This window comes from Schistocerca nitens, chromosome 1, assembly GCF_023898315.1.
Source record: "Schistocerca nitens isolate TAMUIC-IGC-003100 chromosome 1, iqSchNite1.1, whole genome shotgun sequence".
Taxonomy (NCBI): Eukaryota; Metazoa; Arthropoda; class Insecta; order Orthoptera; family Acrididae; genus Schistocerca; species Schistocerca nitens.
In genome coordinates this window covers 509,579,908-509,602,225 of record NC_064614.1, presented here as the reverse complement: position 1 = coordinate 509,602,225, position 22,318 = coordinate 509,579,908, and the positions used below count along the sequence as shown (strand labels likewise).

Genomic DNA, 22,318 nt, shown 5'->3' with positions numbered 1-22,318 from the left:
AGAGACAGACTTCGGTAGTCAGCCCTTATATGAATATTTATGATATGACAAAGCATGGCTGCCCAGTTGTTCAAGCTTTTCTCCAATTTTCTCTCCCTGAAATTAAAATACAGTTTCTACACTGGAGGTAGCATGGGAAGGGTATAACAATGAAGCATCTAAAAGATTCTGGCATCAATTCTTCAAAATAAATCTCAAATGTCTTGCACAAAATAATAGTCTGTTACTAGAAGGCCGCTAACAATACCTTTGGTTGGGTCCATGTAGTGAGCAAATTGAAGACCATTGTTTGCAGCACCTTATAAAGATGAAAGGTGAGACATCAAAATAATTTGTATAAAATTGGTCCATCAATCAACTGGTCTCCCAAAACCATAGATTCTATCAAGCATGCTGAAGAAACCCCAGAGACCATATTAGCATTTGTTATATTGGGTTATGTACTATACTGGTACATCTGGTATTATAAACTCCTCAACAGGCAAGTCTTCAGTTTCAAATATTTTCTGTAGCTCAAAAGATTTAAACATTACTGCCTGACAGTTTTCCTGTAAATAAGTCAGATCTCTAGCTCTGGAGCATCTAAGGAATAAACTATATATATAAATATAACAGAGGGAAACATTCCACGTGGAAAAATATATCTAAAAAGAAAGATGATGAGACTTACCAAACAAAAGCGCTGGCAGGTCGATAGACACACAAACAAACACAAATATACACACAAAATTCAAGCTTTCGCAACAAACTGTTGCCTCATCAGGAAAGAGGGGAAGGAGAGGGAAAGACAAAAGGATGTGGGTTTTAAGGGAGAGGATAAGGAGTCATTCCAATCCCGGGAGCGGAAAGACTTACCTTAGGGGGAAAAAAGGACAGGTATACACTCGCACACACACACATATCCCTCCACACATACAGACACAGTCTGCTTGTGTCTGTATGTGTGGATGGATATGTGTGTGTGTGCGAGTGTATACCTGTCCTTTTTTCCCCCTAAGGTAAGTCTTTCCGCTCCCGGGATTGGAATGACTCCTTATCCTCTCCCTTAAAACCCACATCCTTTCGTCTTTCCCTCTCCTTCCCCTCTTTCCTGATGAGGCAACAGTTTGTTGCGAAAGCTTGAATTTTGTGTGTATATTTGTGTTTGTTTCTGTGTCTATCGACCTGCCAGCGCTTTTGTTTGGTAAGTCTCATCATCTTTCTTTATATATATATATATATATATATATATATATATATATATATATATATATATATATATATATATAGCGCTGGCAGGTCGATAGACACACAAACAAACACAAATATACACACAAAATTCAAGCTTTCGCAACAAACTGTTGCCTCATCAGGAAAGAGGGAAGGAGAGGGAAAGACGAAAGGATGTGGGTTTTAAGGGAGAGGGTAAGGAGTCATTCCAATCCCGGGAGCGGAAAGACTTACCTTAGGGGGAAAAAAGGACAGGTATACACTCGCACACACACACATATCCATCCACACATACAGACACAAGCAGACATATTTAATTTGGTTAATATTTGGTCTTTAAATATGTCTGCTTGTGTCTGTATGTGTGGATGGATATGTGTGTGTGTGCGAGTGTATACCTGTCCTTTTTTCCCCCTAAGGTAAGTCTTTCCGCTCCCGGGATTGGAATGACTCCTTACCCTCTCCCTTAAAACCCACATCCTTTCGTCATTCCCTCTCCTTCCCTCTTTCCTGATGAGGCAACAGTTTGTTGCGCAAGCTTGAATTTTGTGTGTATATTTGTGTTTGTTTGTGTGTCTATCGACCTGCCAGCGCTTTTGTTTGGTAAGTCTCATCATCTTTCTTTTTAGATATATTTTTTCCACGTGGAATGTTTCCCTCTGTTATATATATATATATATATATATATATATATATATATATATATATATATATATATATATATATATATATATATATAAAAAAAGAAAGAAAGTGATGAGACTTACCAAACAAAAGCGCTGGCAGGTCGATAGACACACAAACAAACACAAACATACACACAAAATTCTAGCTTTCGCAACAAACGGTTGCTTCGTCAGGAAAGAGGGAAGGAGAGGGAAAGATGAAAGGAAGTGGGTTTTAAGGGAGAGGGTAAGGAGTCATTCCAATCCCGGGAGCGGAAAGACTTACCTTAGGGGGAAAAAAAGACGGGTATACACTCGCACACACACACATATCCATCCGCATATACACAGACACAAGCAGACATGTCTGCTTGTGTCTGTGTATATGCGGATGGATATGTGTGTGTGTGTGAGTGTATACCCGTCCTTTTTTCCCCCTAAGGTAAGTCTTTCTGCTCCCGGGATTGGAATGACTCCTTACCCTCTCCCTTAAAACCCACATCCTTTCGTCTTTCCCTCTCCTTCCCTCTTTCCTGATGAGGCAACAGTTTGAATTTTGTGTGTGTATGTTTCTAATTTTTAATTGCAGACAGAAATCGAAGGCTTAGTCAAAATAATGATTTAATTTGAAAGTTCATTGTGATTCATAATTTATTAACATGTTTCAAAGTATTTCATTTTAAGTACTTAAGAGACATTGAAAAAGTTGTGTAAAATTTCATCACTGTTGAAATGTTGGTAAGTAAACCAATCTTAATACAATTTGAGTATGGAAAAATATTTACTTAATACTTCCAATAGGGTTCTACTAAGTTACATCCTGCTCAAATTAACAATTCATTCTGCGTGAGTTTTTTCATTGAACTTTAACATTTCTCCACCAGAATGTATCATAGGCATCTTTTTTAATATCGCAACTTAATGCTAAATATGTTTTTGTTTCTGAACTTGCTACAGATAACTATTCCCTTGTACTAAGGGCCCTTTACATGTAATTTCAAGCAGTATGTAAGAAACATACAAATTTATTTGTTTTAAAATTGTTCTATATCTCCTTCTTCTTCTTCTTCTTCTACTTCTTAGTGTTAATACTGTCTAGTATGAGGTTTGCTGTACTCACAAACTGGCGCATTCATTTCATTTAACTTTGCAGCTTGTGCCCTGAATTGTGTAAACTGTGTTCTGTATGTGATCATATTTTAACTGTTTCTGTATCAGATTTTCTGAGGTGGAAATTGGGAACCAGCCTAGCATTCGCCTAAATGAGAGTGGGAAACTGCCTAAAAATCACACTAAAGCTGGCTGGTGCATCAGCCGTGGTCATTAATCCACTGAGTGAATTCAGTCCCGGTCTGGCTCACTTACCTGTCTCGTAAGCTTGTGTGCTACATATTACACTATACGAGCAGGTCTTAATAGTTGTTCTGTATGCTTTCCTCAAATCATTCTTTTCTCCTGTATAAGAACATCATAATTTCATAAATGTAGAGGGAGGGAGCAGTTAACAGTTGTAGTTTCCAAACAATGAGTGACAAGGTTCTTTTGTTGTGGAATACTCTTCCTTATAAAATTGTTTTCTGCAACTTTACCATTGAAATAAATGCAAAATAAGATCTTCATGATACACTGGACACAGATAAGAACCAGGTTTATATTCAATTAGTATTACGAGCCACTGAACTGTTTCTACAACCCACAAATATAAATCAAACAATGGAAGGAGTAACAACTTACGATACAGCTCAGGCATTGAGTGGTTGTCTTGCAGATAAACAAGACTGAAAATGTTGCAGATCTTTTTTCTGGCGTCCTTCTTCAAAGCCAATTAGTACAAAATATGGCACACGATGGACACCCCCTCCCCCTCTCTGTACAGCTACATTGCCCCAGCCAAACTGTACTGACACCACAAATCAACTTGATTTGCAATGCTGATTCAATGTAGTTACCTGGGAAATGTATCCACGAAGGAGTGAGTGAGTGCATGTGCATGTACTGTATTAGTTAAGTCTGAAGAAGGACATCATCCAAAAACCTATCAACTTTTTCAGTCTTGCTTATGAGCCTATTGATCTCTCAATGCATTGACTAAATGGTGAATTATTATTTTTAATTCTTAATATTCTTCTTCTTTATATTATTTCATTCTTTATATTTCACCAAGGGCTTTCCATCAGCACACAAATATAATGGTTCCTTATTTCATTGTACTTAAAAATAAATCAGAATCAATAAAGTTTTGTTTTGGATGACAATTACAATACATTACATTACAATCACCTTACAAATCTAGTATCACTTTGATTAAATAGTTTCTGAGACATCACAACAAACGTATTCAAATCTTCCAGAGGCCTACATCTCAAGAGCATCTTAAAAGGGTTATAACTTTCTTAAGATACTCAGCAACCTAATACACATGCCTTTATCACAATTTTAGAATATCAAAATCTGCTAAAGAAATAAGAAAAGAACATCAGATATTGGAAAGAAATGGAAAAACCTACTCTTTTATTTATTTGTTTTAATTTGGAGAACTGTTTTATGTTTTCTGGTTTATATAGTTTTACCTACAACTGAGCCTATGAGATCTTCCCATTTCATGTCCCTCTTAAGTGTTAAACACAGGCTGTTACGGACGAGTCCAGGTATAGCCTGAACAGTGATTCTCGCTGGGTTTTCATCTGGCGTGAACCAGGAATGAGCTAACAAACCCTTAATGTCCTTGAAAGGGACCAGTATGGAGGTCATGGTTCGATGGTGTGGGGTGGGATTATGACTGGTGCACATACATCCCTGCATGTCTTTGACAGAGGAACTCTAACAGGTCAGATGTATTAGGCCGTCATTTTGCACCAGTTTGTCTGCCTTTTCAGGGATGCAGTGGGTTCCACCTTCCTCCTGATGGACGATAATACATGGCCCCACTGAGCTGCCATCATGGAGGAGCACCTCGAAACAGAAGATATCAGGCGAATGGAGTGGCATGACCTATTCTCCAGACCTAATCCCTATCAAGCACACCTGGGATGCTCTCAGTTGACATATTTCTGCATGTCTTCAAACCCCTATGACACTCCAGGAGCTCCGAGAGGCACTGGTGCAAGAATGGGAGGCTACATCCCAGCAGCTGCTCGACCACCTCATCCAGAGTATGCCAACCCACTGTGCGGCCTGTGTACGTGTGCATGGTGATCATATCCCATACTGATGTCAGGGTACATGCGCAGGAAACAGTGACATTTTGTGCACATGTGTTTGAGGACGGTTTTCTCAACATACCACCAATACCGTGGACTTACAGATCTGTGTCATGGGTGTTCCCTCTCTGCCTATGCTATTAGTGCCAGTTTTGTGTAGTGCCACATTGTGTGGCTCGACATTCTGCAATTATCCTTAATTCATGAGCATGAGTATATATCTCTTCATTTTACTAACTATCTCAATTAATATTAATTTCATACTTACTCATTTCTCTTATTCGAAGTTTTCACAGAACATTTCTGCTACCAACATTCCACATTTTAACTTGTAGAATATTAGCTTTTTTTACCATCAGTGAGGTAAACAGCACTTGAATAGTCAACACCTGGATTTATGAATAGGAATTCAACGTCTTTCTTAATATTTTGCAAGCCTGAGTATTGTCATAATGAGAAAATTTAGAAAGATTGTATGTAATGTTGTTAAGCATCTAATGCTTTAGTGCAGCACTTTTTGTTGGACCTGATCTCTATGCTGCCAATTCATCCATCTTTTGAAGCAGTTTCTCTCAGATACCCTATGCTATAAGTGTTCCTAAAAATTTGGGCAGTGGCTGACATTGAACCCAAGATTTGAGTATTAATAGTGAAGCATGCTGACCACTACCTCTGGTGATTCATATCTAACATATATTTGATACAAATAATGACAAGAGTAAAAGTAACAACTCACCATATAGCTCACTTGTTGAGTGGTCAATAGGAACATAAAAAGCATTGCTAAGAAGAACTAACTGATACAGAATACACATACAACTGCATGGGTACATTATCTCAGCTGATAATGTAGTAGGCTTAGACAATGTAGCATTGTACATATATGTGTTTGTAAATGTGTGTGTGTGTGTGTGTGTGTGTGTGTGATTTTGGTACTAGTTAACTCTGAAGAAGGAGAATAACAATGTTTTTAGCCTTTTTCTAGTTAACTCAGAAGAAGGAGAATAGCAATGTTTTTAGCCTTTTTTTATGTGCCTGCCTCATATGGTGAGTTGTTATCTTCAGTTCTTCTATAATTTATATTCCATCAAGGACTTTTCAGTGTCTCATGCTACGATATTGAACTTAAAAAAACAAACTAAATACTCTGTTTTTGAATTTGACAAACCTCTTCATCTATGAAACACAGAAATAGGAAACAGAAAAAAAGTATAAGAGGTTCAAATGTTGAAGATAAGGAGATGCAAGAAACATAAAATTATCCAGAAGTACAATAAATAGCCTTGAAGTAATGATACTGGCTGAGTCATTGTCCAAAGTAGCATTATTAAAATTATAGATGACGATAACATGCAGGCATTCCTTGGCGAAAGTTTAAAAGAATGAGATTGGTCTCCATTGTTATCAGCAGTAAATGAAAACAATGGCATTTCTATGCAATTTCTTTTCCAGAATCTCAGTGTGGAATTAAATGTGAATCAATGCTTTTAAGTGACTTAATTTAAATTTTGTGTACTTTTTGCGTTCCATCCATCATCTGTATGCTGGAGCAGAGTGAAGTATTAGTGAGAGACAGTGGCCAAAAGTTTATAGTGGAGACTGAAAACAGAAGTGGCAATACATAATGGGTAAGGAAAAATATGGAGAAAATGAGGGAAAAACAGACTGAATATATTATAAATCTGTCTAGTTATATGCATGAATTAAATACACACGCACACACACACACACACACACACACACACACACACACACACACAGACATACACACACACACACACACACACACCTAACTATAATGTGAAGCCAAGCATTAAGAAACTTATTCAAAATAACAAAGTGGTGTGAACCAGATGGTCTGACATTTACTGAGTTATACACTCTCTTTCAGCTGAATGCAGAGGTGTTCCCCACTTTTTTCTCAAGAACATAATGCACTAAATTAAAAATTAATAATCAAGCTCTGGATTATCTGGGTGTAGATTATCTACCTTGCTGATTATCTGTGCATAGTTCAGTGTTTTTTGAAAAAAGAGAAACTGAACCTGGCAGTATCCTCTTATACTTAGAATGAATATTTTCATTTAAAAATACAAATTACAGGTTGTGAAGATTTAGGTCACTAAAACATCTGTCACTTGCTGAATATCAGTCCCTTTGGACTAAGATGTGAGCAACTGTGTGATGCACCTACAGTGACCACAGTGTCCTCTGTAATGAAAAGAGTGAAGACACAGTGCTCAAGGAATCTGTTATCATGCACACTGAAATGCACTGACCTGTTGTTAAGAGTAAACAGGACAAAATTTATTTGATTATATTGATGTTTTGACTGTCTGGAAAATGAGAGCCACCGTCAGGAAAAAAAGTGTATGAAAAACAGAAACGGAAAAAAACTGAATGACTTTAGTATAATTCTATAAATAAGTTGTTAGTTACTGGCAAATACTGTGTATTTAATGCAATGAGATTTCACATGTGATGTGCTGCATGCTATATAATTAATGCTGCAAATAGCTTTCTGGTAAAAATATGTGAATTTTTGATAAATATCATCAATGTTATGTAATTTCATCTACAGATTGTCAAAGAGAATGAAAGCGATTAGCAATTATTCTCTTCAGCAGGGAACACGCAATTGATGCTAGGAAGAAAATTTTCTAATACACCATGATGAATGTAATGAATAATTTCTAAATGCAGTTGCATCTGAAACAGGTAAGGGAACTATTTCTTTCAAAAAATATAGAAACTTTGTTTTGCACTCTACCTCAGTAGTCGTGTGATGTAGTCTGGCCAGTTATCAGGAAACATTACCAGAAAAAATCCAACTGAAATTAGTATCATTCCTGCCAATTTCATTCCAGCAAAATGGGCTCCATATAACACCACATCAAGAGCTGAAAATGTATAATATATTATTCGTAATGTTTGTTTGATGAAAGTTAAAATTCGGAACATAAAAAAGAAGATGATAAAATATCATATTCAAAAAGTTAGTATAAAGTAGAGGAAGTAATAATTAAGTCTAAAATTAATTGTGGGTGTTACATGACATGATGTTTCACACTGAAGAAATGAAAATTCTAAACTCAGAAATTACAATATAAGTATATTGCTAAATAGTTATGAGAAGAGGAAAGAAGTTGTTAAAACTGTTTAAACTTAGCAAATGGTGCATCTTCATTGGTAAAAAATGTAAGATACATTACCAACAAGTCCAGGCAACTAGTGAAACAAGGACAATGAACACTGTAAGCTGTTTTTGGATAGTATAACCAGTATATGAAATAAAGGACATCAGAAACAAATCTTCAGTGACAAAATGTAATTAACTTGTAGAAGCAAATGAAAAAATATTTCTCATCAAGGATAAAATGCCATTGTAAACTGCATGAAAGAAAATGTAATTTCACTTGAAAGTCTACAACAACAAAGCATAATTGGGCTTCCACAGAGATTTGAGTCAGGTAGCATGGGGCTGGATCATATCCCTATGGAAGCGACATGTGCAAAACCTGTCTGATACACACCCTTATCACATCATATTCCAACCCATTGGCACATGTGTCATATCGTATGGAAGAAGGCAGCCATGTCACATATGAGCTCTGCTATAATTTCAGCAAACTGTTTCATATGGGCATGATCACTAACCAACTGTTCACATGAATAAGTGGCAAGTGCTAAACTACAGCCAAGAGCAAAGCTGACTACCCAGTGGCAGAAGATGCCACTGAGTACAACATGCTCAGTTATAATCTATATCACCTAGATCCTTCACCCATATCTCTGAAGCTTGTAGTGTACTCTTTGCACTGAGTCCTTCATTTCCATAAACATCCTGCCCGTGTTTCTGCTAGCTCCTGAACAACACCCACCCCAGGACCCTAACTTCACTCATCATGAACACACACCTTCTTCTCCTTTCTCTGTTCTGTCAGCTCCACCCAATTCACTCCTCCACATCTTTGCATGTCATCATCATTATACACTGTCTGAACTCACTGGTGCCAGTGCCATGTTACATTCCTATCCCTTACATATACTGCCTCCCTCCCAGCCATTACCCACCTTCTTCAACACTCTCTCCTTCACCCTGCCTCCTTTATATCCTCACCCATTGCATCCAACATACCCCTCACCCCAGTCAAGCTTCAGAACTACAGTCTCGGCACAGTGTATTCAGCCAGCATAAAGCAGTTGTACAGCAGTGTGTGTGTGTGTGTGTGTGTGTGTGTGTGTGTGTGTGTGCGTGCGTGTGTGTGTGTGTGTGTGTGTGTGTGCATTTGTTTACATCAAAATAGGATTTGTCTGAAAGCTAGAGAATCTTTCCAGTCTTGTTTATGTACTAGTTAATGATTCATAATATCAACTTCTCGTGAACGGTTGTCTTTACTCATAAATTATTTATATTGCACCTCATGTGGACATAAATTATGAAACACTATTTCTGGGTGAAACAACTGATTGACAAAAGATTCTCACATGTTATGATGGATGAGTGCCTTATGTGGAAACAATATTCATCTAAACTTGTAAAAAGATTGGCTGCACCATAAACTAATTCAAATGCCTTGTGACCATAATAACTCCTCTCGCTATGAAAAAATTACTATGGATCAACATACTTACACTAGCAATATAGGATTGAGATGTGACTAATCCAGGTTCCATTCTAAGTGTTCCCTTGTCCAACTTGTCCAATGTGCTGGAAAATTTGCACTCTTCTTAATAAAGTGTATCAAGTCATTATGTGATTATGATTATCAAGAGTGATTATGTGAAAATGGTTGTTATATTCTGACTAGGCCAACACAGCCCTCCCAGTTGCCTTCAGTTCTGCTACATTTTCTTTAAAATGTGTACGAGCTATGATTTATAGGTAGCAGTGGTCATATAGTATTACTGGTTGTGAACAACATCCCTAAGGCAGACCTTCAATGTTTTGTTTCTCACAACAGCAGTTAAGTGTTTGAATGACTAGAAATGATCCTTCTAGGAATGTTGACAAACAAAATAACGTACTCAAGCTGCTCTATCCCATTTATGACTGGAGATGTGGCATGCTCTACTGAAATGCAGTGAGAATGCAGATTTTTTACCTCTATTGCACTGATGGCTGCATGCAGTGATTTCCTGAGGTCGAAGTAGTATTGAGGAGAAAGCTTTTCATAAAAAAAAAAAACCACACACACACACACACACACACACACACACACACACACACACACACACAAGCTATGCCATGTGTTGAAGATTTCAGAAAAGGACTTTTGAGCAGTTTATGTGGAATTACTTTCTTTGGACACAATTCAGTAAGTACAGCAACTGTTATTTTGCTGTTTATACTGAATTTAAATAGATCCAAGGAAATTGTTTATGGACTTAATCGATTTACCTGTTCTAGAGCTTCCTTATGCCATTTTCTTTGGCTGTTGTAATACTCATGCCTCTGAAAGTCAGAGAGTAAACTGTATGGAAATTATATTTGAAGTGCTCTAATGGTCGTAGCAAACAGAGAACTAGGAGAACTCATACTCACAAAAAATAAAAAAAAACATGTGCTGTGTTTCATTTACTCATTTATAAATTGTGTTTCGTATTTCGTTCTTCAGATCATTCGAATTTCATGTAAAAAAAAAAAAAAACTCGAATGTTCTGTGTTGATGAAAGTAGATGATGCATTACCTGCAGAAACAGGAACTGCTGTAATAAGCCCTAGTGTGATGAATAAGTCATATGTGAGAGCAACACTGAAGTTACCCAGCAGGTTTGCAACTGGAAAAGAAAAACAAATTTTAAGCAAATGAGAGACTCAAAGCGGTAGTTCTTTTGAATTTGCTAATATTCCTCTAGGTTATCAATTTCAAATCCCAAATCAAAACAATAAATAAATCATGATGAATGCTCAGAGTCAAGAAATGGATTACATGGCTAAAAATATAAACATCATTTCAAGACTCCAAATTTGCAACTAACAATAACATTAGAAGTGAAATTTGTATTCATCGCTCATAAAAGTTCTACTGGGTATATGAAATATGTAAATGTTCCAAATTTAGGAAAGGCATTATACATTATGAATGATAGATGGTATACTTAATAGAGTAGAAAGTAGCAAACAATTTTGAGCTTTTGATCTTTTTTTTTATATAAGAGCATTCTGCCTGAAACATAAACAAACACATTTATATATCAAGAACATTTGTGGTGGAGCTCTTGCTGTTCATGTTGTATACTTACATCCTCCCAGACAATATTAATATTAACCTCAGACATTTTGTAGATAAGGCCCTTTTAATATTTTAAAGTGATGCAAAGGTTTGTAACTTGATTTAAATGTTCAAAAACGTAATTGCACTCCAAAAATGAAAAAAAAGCATAGTACCCTTTGACTACAACATCAGTGAGTCACTATTGGAATCAGTCATCTCATACAACTACATGACTGTAACACTTTGTAAGGGATATGAAATTTTATGATCATACCCCTGAAGGTGGCAGGGGTAAAATACAGGGAGCAAAAGGCTATTTACAATTTTTACAGAAACCAGATGGCAGTTATAAGAGTCGAGGGGCATGAATGGGTTAGGAAGGCTGTGAGACAGGGTTGTAGCCTGTCCCTGATGTTATTCAATCTGTATATTGAGCAAGCAGTAAAGGAAACAAAAGAAAAATTTGGAGTAGGAATTAAAATCCAAGGAGAAGAAATAAAAACTTTGAGGTTCACTGATGACATTGTAATTCTGCCAGAGACAGCAAATGACCTGGAAGAGCAATTGAACGGAATGGATATAAGATGAACATCAACAAAAGCAAAATGAGGATAATGGAATGTAGTCGAATTTTTATTTATTTATGTATTTATTTACTTAGCATCCTTGTATCTCATCATTATAAAAATGATATAGGAATTCTCATATATTTCCTTACATAGAAAATAGGACATGAAAAGATTTACAATTATATGTCCATAAATAAAATATTATTTCATATAACATGAAACCATATGCATAACAACATTCATAATATGCTAAATTAGAATAATAGATGAATACAATTTAGTTTTCAATGAGCATTTTGGGTCATTACAATGAAGGAAATAAGCTACTGTATATTGAATGCTGGTGATTTAAGTATTCCTTGACACTATAAAAACTCTTGCTAATTAACATTTTTTTAAGTTCCTTTTTCAATATGTGGAATTTTGGTATACTTTTAATTTCCTTTGGTAGTACACTAAATAAGAGTTTTGGCTGATAAAGAACACTTTTTTGATACATAGCTTTTGCATGACTTTCACTATGAAACTCGTCTCTATTTCTCATTTTGTAGTTATGAACTTGACTGTTTAACAAAGAATGTTCCTGGTGTGCCTTCATAAAACATATACTTTCATAAATATAGACACATAGTAGAGTCATGATTTGTAGTTCCTTAAAAACTTTTTTTACATGATTCTCTGTGTGTCATACCTCTGATTATTGTTATTTCCCTCTTTTGAAGCACAAATGAGTGTTTGGCCAAACTGGTATTTCTCCAAAATATGATACCATATCTTAGTGTGCTATGTATGAATGCAAAGTATGAACATAACACTGCATCAACACTACAGGAATTTTTTAGTATTCTAAGAACATAGCAATACTGACTTAATTTTTTGTTTAACTTTTCTGTGTGTTTCTTCCACATTAAATATTCATCCAGTCATAATCCTAAAAATTTAGTGTGGGGGGTTTGCTCTATCTTACACTGCCCAAGTTTTACAGTTAGGTCAGATTTTACTTTGTTTGTTATATGTCTGAAGTTCATCCAAACTGTTTTTTTGTCATTAACAATTAATTTGTTGTTTGTAAACCACATGTTTGCTTCTTCTGTGGCTATTGTGACTCTCTCCTGTAAGTCAGTTTCATTTGTAGCTTTGACAAATAGACTGGTATCATCAGCAAACAATACTGCATCTGCTTTTGATAAATGGCTTGGCAAATCATTTATAAATATTAAGAACAGCACTGGCTCCAGTTCATGTAAATTGGGTGCTGCTGAGGGAATTAGGTTAGGAAATGAGACGCTTAAAGTAGTAAATCAGTCTTGCTGTTTAGGGGGCAAAATAACTGATGATGGTTGAAGTTGAGAGGATATAAAATGTAGAGTGGCAATGGCAAGGAAAGCATTTCTGAAGAAGAGAAATTTTTTAGCATCGAGTATAGATTTCAGTGTCAGGAAGTCTTTTCTGAAAGTATTTGTATGGAGTGTAGCCATGTATGGAAGTGAAATGTGGATGATAAATAATTTAGACAAGAAGAGAATAGAAGCTTTCAAAATGTGGTGCTACAGAAGAATGCTGAAGATTAGATGGGTAGATCACATAACTAATGAGGAGGAACTGAACAGAATTTGGGAGAAGAGAATTTGTGGCACAACTGGACTAGAAGAAGGGATTGGTTGGTAGGACTTTTCTGAGGCATCAAGGGATCACCAATTTAGTATTGGAAAGCAGCAAGGAGGGTAAAAATTGTAGAGGGAGACCAAGAGATGAATACACTAAACAGATTCAGAAGGATGTAGGTTGTAGTAGGTACTGGGAGATGAAGAAGCTTGTACAGGATAGAGTAGCATGGACAGCTGCATCAAACCAGTCTCTGAACTGAAGAGCACAACAACAACAAGATCATATATACCCAGTCACACATAAAGCATATGGCAGATTTTGATTCACTGGTACAATACTAGGGATATGTAATCAGTCTACAAAGCATATAGTTTACAAAATTGCTCAAATGAATACCAGTAGGACTAACAGGGGATATTGAACATATACAACAGAGGAGGGTAGCGCAAATGGTCACAGGTTTGTTTAATCCATGGAGAGTGTTACAGAGATGCTGAAGAAACTGATATTCCAAACACTTAAAGATAAATGCAAAATATCCTGAGAAAGTTTGCTTACAAAGTTCTAATAACCAGCTTTCTATAACCCCCTATGTATCAGTTCCATAGGGATTGTGAAGACAAGATTAGATTAATGACAGTGCACAAAGACACATTTAAATAGTTATTTTTCCTGTGCTCCATGTGCGAATGGAATGGGAAAAAGTCTTGACTATTGATACAGTGGGATGTCTCCTCCACCATGCACTTAACAGTTGTTTTCAGAGTATGGATGTAGATATAGATGTGAACTGTGCATATGGAGAAAGCGTACTTATACAGAGAACAAGAGGAAATAGTTGAAAACTAATGCAAGTTTCAATTGCGTCAAGTGTGCCTATATATCATTCATCAAATGCACAAATATGGTTAATCAATATTCATCTACTCCTAAAAATACATCCATACTCTGTAAACCAGTATGAAGTGGATGGCAGAGGATATTTCCCTTGCACCAGTTGTTAGGGCCTCTTCTTTTTCCCTTTCTAGTACTGCGCACTGCGGAATTTGAATCCCCGCCAGACATCATGGACGTCGAAGACCCCTAGAGCTCTCTGCACAGTCGCGCTGTAAGCAGTGGTGCATTTAGTGTGAGGGTGCCACAGTGGAACACATGGTTCCAGCGGCCAATAGCGGCACCCCCGATAGAGTATTTAAGTGACTGCCTCTCACTCAGCCAGCCAGTCTAACCTTGCGTACATCTCTGGACACATCGCCTCGCCTTAGACAGCTTATTTACTTTCTTGTTCTGTGTACGAGTGGACGTGGTTGTTAGGTTTTCTTGTGACTTTGTTGTTTTGATCTTGTTGTTCGTTCTGTCCTTCATTGGTTGTGTCCGTCCTCTCCTGTTGTGTTGTTGTTCGTGGGTCGCTCCGTGGGTCCCAATGCACTTTCCGTCACTTCAACCCCGCGACCGTTCCGGTCGCCGTTACAACACCATTTGCATATGGTGTGTGGGATAAATGACTATTGAAATGTCTCTGTAATTTTCCAGTTTGTCACATCTTCTAGAAAACAATATTCAAGGAATACCAGTACTTATTTTTAACAAATAACACATGCAAGATACTTCTTACATGTCAAGTAATATCAAAATAGCTCAAAAATACATAGAGTTTTCACATCTGAATAACAGATGGCATACTTTTGTAGCTTCCTCATGAATTTATTCTGGAGATACACATTTTGCATGTTTGAAAGATAAGGAAAAACAGAGACACAATAGGCCTTAAATAAACTACATTTTTGGTGTGAGAACATTCCAGAGCAACACCATTCGCAGATTCTTTTCAAGTTACAATGGAGCTACAATTTAAATGCAACAAAAAAGTGTTATTTACTTTTCAAGTGAATTTCAATTTTGCTTCCAAAATTTCTAAAATGTGTCACCTAGAACTGTTAGGTGTAGAGCTTACAGATCTAAATGTTTATATAATAGCACTTTACAGGTCACCCTCTGGTAACATAGGGACTTTCTACAAAAATCTAGCACCAGTGATAGAAAATCTAAGTAAAAGAAAATCATATAGTGTTCTAATATGTGGTGACTATAATATAGATTTTCTCTCAGAAAACTCTAGCAATCTAAGCATTAAAAATTTTATGAACAGCTACAACCTAGACCTAATGGTCAGCACTCCAACCAGGATAACAAATCACAGTGCCACTTGTCTGGATAAAGTAGCAAGCAATATAAATTGTACTGTATCCTCCGTCAAACTACGATTTTCAGACCACAGTGCATTGATTATGCAGGTCTGGTTGCAAAATAACAGTCACAAACACAATAAAATCACTGTACAGAGGAGAAACTTCAATAAAACCCACATGCATACTTTCCTCTTTGATATACAAAATGAAAACTGGCAAAATGTATATGAGGCTCAAACAGTAGATAGCAAATATGAAGCATTCTTGGATATTTTCTGTTATTATTTTAATTGCCACTTTCCCTTACAAAAAAAATGTATCAACAAAGATAGAAAACTCTCCAGCTGGATCACCCCAGGAATCATTAGATCATCACAAAGAAAATGAGAACTTTTTTACGTTAGCAAATCCAAACTAGGCAGTAGTGAAGCATTTAAGTCATACTTTATTCTATATAAAAAGATATTAAGGAACGTAGTAAACCCAGCCAAAAAGCTACAGAATGATAACTACCTCAAATTGTCATCAAATAAGAGTAAAACCATGTGGCAACTTATTAATATGAATACTAATAGAGGAAAACAACTACAAAGTGATATTACCTTAAAAATAAATGGAAAGTTAGTCTCCAGTGGGAAAGAAACAGCAGAGGAATTCAATAACTACTTTACAGAAACAGTAGAAAACCTGGCTAACCATCTTAAAAATAGCTGTCCCTTACAACTAGAACCAAACTTATTCTCTGAGACTCTATTTTAAGGCCTACATCTGAAATTGAAATAGAAAAGACACTTCATAGCAAAATTAAAAAAAAAAAATCATCTGCTGTACAAGATCAAATTCCATGCTTCCTCCTTCATAATTGCAGTAACTTTATCAGTAAACCCCTAGTCCACATAATAAACTTCTCATTCCTGAATGATGCATTTCCTGGTATGCTGAAAATTGCAAAAATTATACCTGTCCACAAAAAAGGAAGCAAAGAGGATCCCAGTAATTATCGACCCATTGCACTGCTTTCAACTTTTAGTAAAGTATTTGAATACATAATGGCCACCAGAATCATGTCCTTTCTAGACAAAGAAAATATCCTGTCACCTGCTCAGTTCGGCTTCCAAAGTAAGAAAGCTACAACTGATGCAATACAAGAATTTCTAGATCATGCACTGGAGCTTGTGGACAAAAAACTCCCAGCCATAGGTATCTTCCTAGATCTAACAAAGGCCTTCGACATGGTTAATCATAGTATACTTTTGCAAAAGATGCATTCCTATGGAATAAGAGGAAATGCCTATGACTGGTTTAAAAGCTATCTGGAAGATCGACAGCAGTATGTTGAATTAAATGAAACTAAGTTCTCAGGTACAGCTAGCACTGTACATTCCTCCATACATACCATAAAGCAAGGCGTTCCCCAAGGCTCCGTCCTGGGCCCCTTGCTGTTCTTACTTTACATAAATGACCTACCTCACAGCCTACCAGACACAAAAACCCTTTTGTTTGCTGATGACACCTCTTTACTCATATCTGCGCCTGAACAAATTCTCCAATCTAATATAGATAGGACCACAGATCAAATAAGTCGATGGCTTCAAAGTAACACGCTGCTTCTTAATGCAAAAAAGACAATTGGAAAAACCTTCCACACTGCCCAAAACAGAAATCCATTACTACCACTGGAAAAAATAATGTTAAACTTGAAAATGAAATAAAATTTTTGGGGGTCACTATTACTGATACGCTCACATGGAAAAGGCACATTGACGTTACCAGCACAAAACTTAGTAAAGTATGCTTCATGATTAGATCAATAAGGAACGTCACTAACACAAGTACCCTACCACAATGTACCATGCACTCTTTCACTCTGTACTTAACTACGGAATCATCTTCTGGGGCCAAAATTCTGAATCAATTAAGATATTCAAACTGCAAAAGAAGATAGTCAGAACAATTTTGTTCAAAAAACAAAGCGACACTTGTAAACCATTATTTAAGAAACTAAATATTTTGTCCCTCCCATGCCAATACATACTAGAATTATTATTCTTTACCCAAAAAAGTATCAACAAAATTAGCAAAAATATGGATTACCACGATTATGACACAAGATCATAAACCTCTCTAAGAATACTTCCCCACTCAACAAAACTGTACAGTGATGGTGTCAAGTGCATGGGAATAAAATTGTATAACCATCTTCCAACTTTTATATAAGAAATCCAAGAGATAAATAAATTCAAACAGATGGCGAAATCTCTTTTAATAAAAGACTGCTTTTATACCATCCAGGAATATTTGGAATCAAAATTGTCTTAGTGCATGATAATGTATCAAAGCTGAATGTTATTAAGTCAATTTTGTCACATCATGTAACAATTCTCTGTAAAGCTGTAACTTTAAGTAACATAATTTGTAGGTAATGTAAAATAATCATTCTTCTGTGTTCTTGTTAATGTTTTAGACTCCTGTAAACTGTATATTTGTATTGACTTATCCCATATCAGTTGTACAAGCCATTGTACTGATTTGATCTACGGGACAAATAAATAATAAATAAATAAATAAATAAAACCTATAGAGCTTTGTTTAGGTTATGATTTTTACTTAGTTTTCTTTAAATACAATGGGTTTAAAAAATAATTTCACAGTTAGACTCAGAAGACTTGTAATTAAGTAGTGAACAATAAAATTTTGATCTGAACCTTCTAAACAAGGTTTTTACAGTTATAAAATTTACATGTACCTTATTAATAGTACAAAAGAAAAATCAAGTATTAGTTTCATGAGTATATCAAATTTTTACCATTTATTATTTTTTACTGCTCCAAAAGAAATGATGGAATGATGAACTTTACTGGAAGAATATTACATTTACAAATTGTACAAACCTGTGATTGACAGGAATGGTCACATTAACTACTAAAAAGATAAAGTAGAACTGTTTCTGTATAAGCTAATATGTATCACATACTTCAAATGTAAACATATGTTGCAAACTACAACTACCAATTAATTTAGTCTATTCCTTGATACTTTTCACATTAACTGTCTTCAGCATCTCCGTGATACTCTCCCGTGCTTCAAACAGACCTGTGGCCATTCATGTATATGTTTAATATCCCCTGTTAGTCCTATTTACTCTCTCTCTCTCTCACACACACACAAACACACACAATTTGTTATGTAGACTGATTGCATTTCCCTACAATTCTTCCAGCAAATTAAAGTCTGCCACCTGCATTACATATGATTCAGTCTATGTGATCATTCTATTTCACATAGCTACCAGTTGTTACATGCAGGTAATTGCATGAGTTTACCAATTCCAATTGTGACTCATTGGTATTATAGCCTTAGGATGCTATGTTCCTTTTTCCATTTCATGAAGTCCACTGTTACACATTTTTGAATGTTTAAATAAAATTGTCAATACATATACCACTTTGAAACACACTTGCCAGAAAAAAAAATAGTACAACCTTTTAAAGGTTTCCCATTCAATCAAAATTTATTGTTGCAACAGTGCAAATGGAATACATGAAATGATTACACTTGCAGATCACCTTCGTGAGTCAAGAATGGCAAAATAATGAGAAATGAGTATAAGAAAGTTAGGAAAAAATATTATATAACTGATGTTTATGAAATCAAACAATGGAAAATCCAGGACAGAATGTAGCAATAAGGGAAGGAAAGTTGCTACTCACCGTATAGCATGTGGAAGTGTTCAATAGCTGTAACGCCATGGGCATTAGAGGTGTTACTGTAAAGGGAAGTGGCATCAATAGTTACAAGCAGGGCATCATGTAGTAAAGGGACAGGAACTTTGGAGAGTTGGTGGAGTAAGCGGTTGGTATGTTATATAGGAGGGTAGGTTGCGGGTAATAGGCTGATGGTGTTGGACTGCAAGAGCAGAGATTTTCTCAGTGGGGGCACAGTAACCGGCCACAATGGGGCATCATGGGATATTGCGTTTATGGACTTCAGGATGCATGTAGAAGGTAAGAGTTCAGGGAATGGTATGGGTGAGGAGCTAGATGGACTCTGGGGAGAGGTTCTGGGACAGGCCTAAGAGTTTGAGTGGAGACTGGAGATCCTACTGGACTTCTGGAATGGGGTCACTATGGCAGGGTTTGTAGGTGGATGAATCTGACAGCTGACAGAGTCCTTCTGCCAGATAATCCTTGAAGTTCAAAACAACAATCTCCATCTACATCTACATGGTTACTCTGCAATTCACACTTAAGTGCCTGGCAGAGGATTCATTGTACCATTTTCATACTACTTCTCTGCCATTCCACTCTCGAATGGTGCATGGGAAAAAGGAAAACCTAAATCTTTCAATTTGAGCTCTGATTTCTCTTATTTTATTATGATGATCATTTCTCCCTATGTAGGTGGGAGTCAACAAAATATTTTCGCTTTTGGAAGAGAAAGTTGGTGACTGATATTTCATAAATAGATTTCACCGCAAAGAAAACCACCTTTGTTTCAGTGACTGCCACCCCAACTCGCGTATCGTATCAGTGACACACTCACCCCACTGTGTGATAACATGAAATGAGCTGCCCTTCTTTCCACTCTGTAAATCCTACCTGGTAAGGATCCCACACTGTGCAGCAATATTCCAGCAGAGGACAGACAAGTATAATGTAGGCTGTCTCTTTAGTGGGTTTGTCTCATCTTCTAAGTGTTCTGGCAACAAAGCACAGTCTCTGTTTTGCCTTCCCCTCAATATTATCTTTGTGGTCTTTCCAAATGAAGATGCTCATAATTGTAATTCCTAGGTATTCAGCTGAATTGACAGCCCTTAGATTTGTGCAATTTATTGTATACCCAAATTTTTTTGGATTTCTTTTAGTGCTCATGTGGATGACCTTACACTTTTCTTTATTTAGTGCCAATTGCCACTTTTCACACCATACAGAAATTCTCCCTAGATCATTTTGTGATTGGAATTAACTGTCTGATGATTTTACTAGATGGTAACTTACAGCATCACCTGCAAACAATCTAAGGGGGCTGCTCAGATTATCACCTAGATCATTTATGTAAATCAGGAACAGCAGAGGGCCTATGACACTACCTTGTGGAATGCCAGAGATCACTTCTGTTCTACTCTATGATTTACCATCTATCACTACGAACTGTGACCTCTCTGAGAGGAAATCATGAATCCAGTCACACAACAGAGACGATACTCCATATGCATGCAATTTGCTTCATAGTCGCTTGTGAGGAATGGTATCAAAAGCCTTCTAGAAATCTAGGAGTATGGAATCAATCTGAGATCCCTTGTCAACAGCACTCATTATTTCATGGGACGTCAATGTGCCAATTTATCAGGCTACAATTATTCACAATTGGCTTGAAGAACATTCTAAACAGTTCGAGCAAATGATTTGGCCACCCAGATTTCCCAACATGAATACCATTGAACACTTATGGGACATAATTAAGAGGTCAGTTTGTCAACAAACTCCTGCACAACCAACACTTTTGCAATTATGGATGGCTGTAGAGGCAGCGTGGCTTAATATTTGTGCAGGGGACTTCCTACAACTTGTTGAGTCACTGCCATGTTGAGTTGCTGCACTATGCTGGGAAAAAGGAGATCTAACATGATATTAGGAGGTAACTCATGACTTTTGTCATCTCAATGTACATGCTCCTCTCCAGAGCTAAATGTTTTATAGTTCTTCATTGAGCTGTGACAATGCTGCCTTTGTATCTACACTGCTGAAAATGTAAATGCTTCTGATTGCTTTATTTCCCCATTATACTGTGGTAATTATTGTTGCTTCAGCTGCTTTATGGTCTCTGATACCAGTTTCAATGTGGACACCTCAAAGAGGTCAAGTTTGTTTGTTGCTATTAGACCCAATATATTTCCATGATCAGTGGACTTATGAACAGTCTGTTCATGGTATTTCTCAGAGAAGTTATTTTTTAAGATTTCATGGGATGTCTTGTCATGTCCACCAATTACTAAATTTTAATTTCCTGAGTTGGTTGTTGGACAATTAAAGTCTTCTCTGGTGATGACAATATCATTGTGGAACTGAAGTGCTAGTGACTGAGGTTTTTTGTAAAGTTTTCAGTTACAGCCGGAGGTGAGTCTGGTGGTCAATAGTAGGATCAAATTATAAGTTTATGCCCACCCTTGATATTGCATTTTGCCCATACAATGTTGTATGCAGTTTCAATATCTATCTCAGTGCATTTGAGTTTCTTCTCTAATGACACAAGTACCTTCAATATAATATTATATGAATGAAAATAGCCAATTTTTGAATTATAATATAAATGTATAAATAGGAAAATCTACTCACCAAGTGATAGCAGAGGAAAACACACATAAAAGTCAAGGAAATGTGTAAGCTTTTGGAGTCAGTGGCTCCTCCTCCTGGCAGAAGGAATGAAAGCCAAGGAAGAAGGATGAAAGAAAAGAACAGGTGAGATTTAGGAAATGAAAGAACAGGCGAGATTTAGGAAATGGGGAGAGTTATGAAAAGTCACCCCGAATCTTGAGTCTGGGAGATTTACCAACTTACCAGATGGGATGAGAAAGGATGATTGATTGTTGCAGACTGGACCAGACAAGATTTATATGTTCATAGGTTGATGAAAGAAGAAATGAAGTGAGAAAGCTACAAG

The 22,318-nt window shown here is 36.5% G+C and overlaps 1 protein-coding gene across 11 annotated transcripts in view; it reads right to left on the bottom strand.

Moving 5' to 3' along the window:
• LOC126253109 (putative thiamine transporter SLC35F3) overlaps positions 1–22,318 on the bottom strand; it is a 708,458-nt gene that overhangs the window by 161,077 nt on the left and 525,063 nt on the right. For 10 of the 11 annotated variants that reach the window (XM_049954231.1, XM_049954240.1, XM_049954258.1 and 7 more), the window contains exons 10-11: positions 10,766–10,855; positions 7,845–7,974 (exon numbers count right to left, since the gene is read on the bottom strand). In XM_049954231.1, coding sequence (XP_049810188.1) covers positions 7,845–7,974; positions 10,766–10,855 — 220 coding nt within the window. Of the gene's footprint in view, positions 1–247; positions 299–7,844; positions 7,975–10,765; positions 10,856–22,318 lie in introns of all 11 variants that reach the window. The other variant, XM_049954222.1, reaches the window with a different exon arrangement.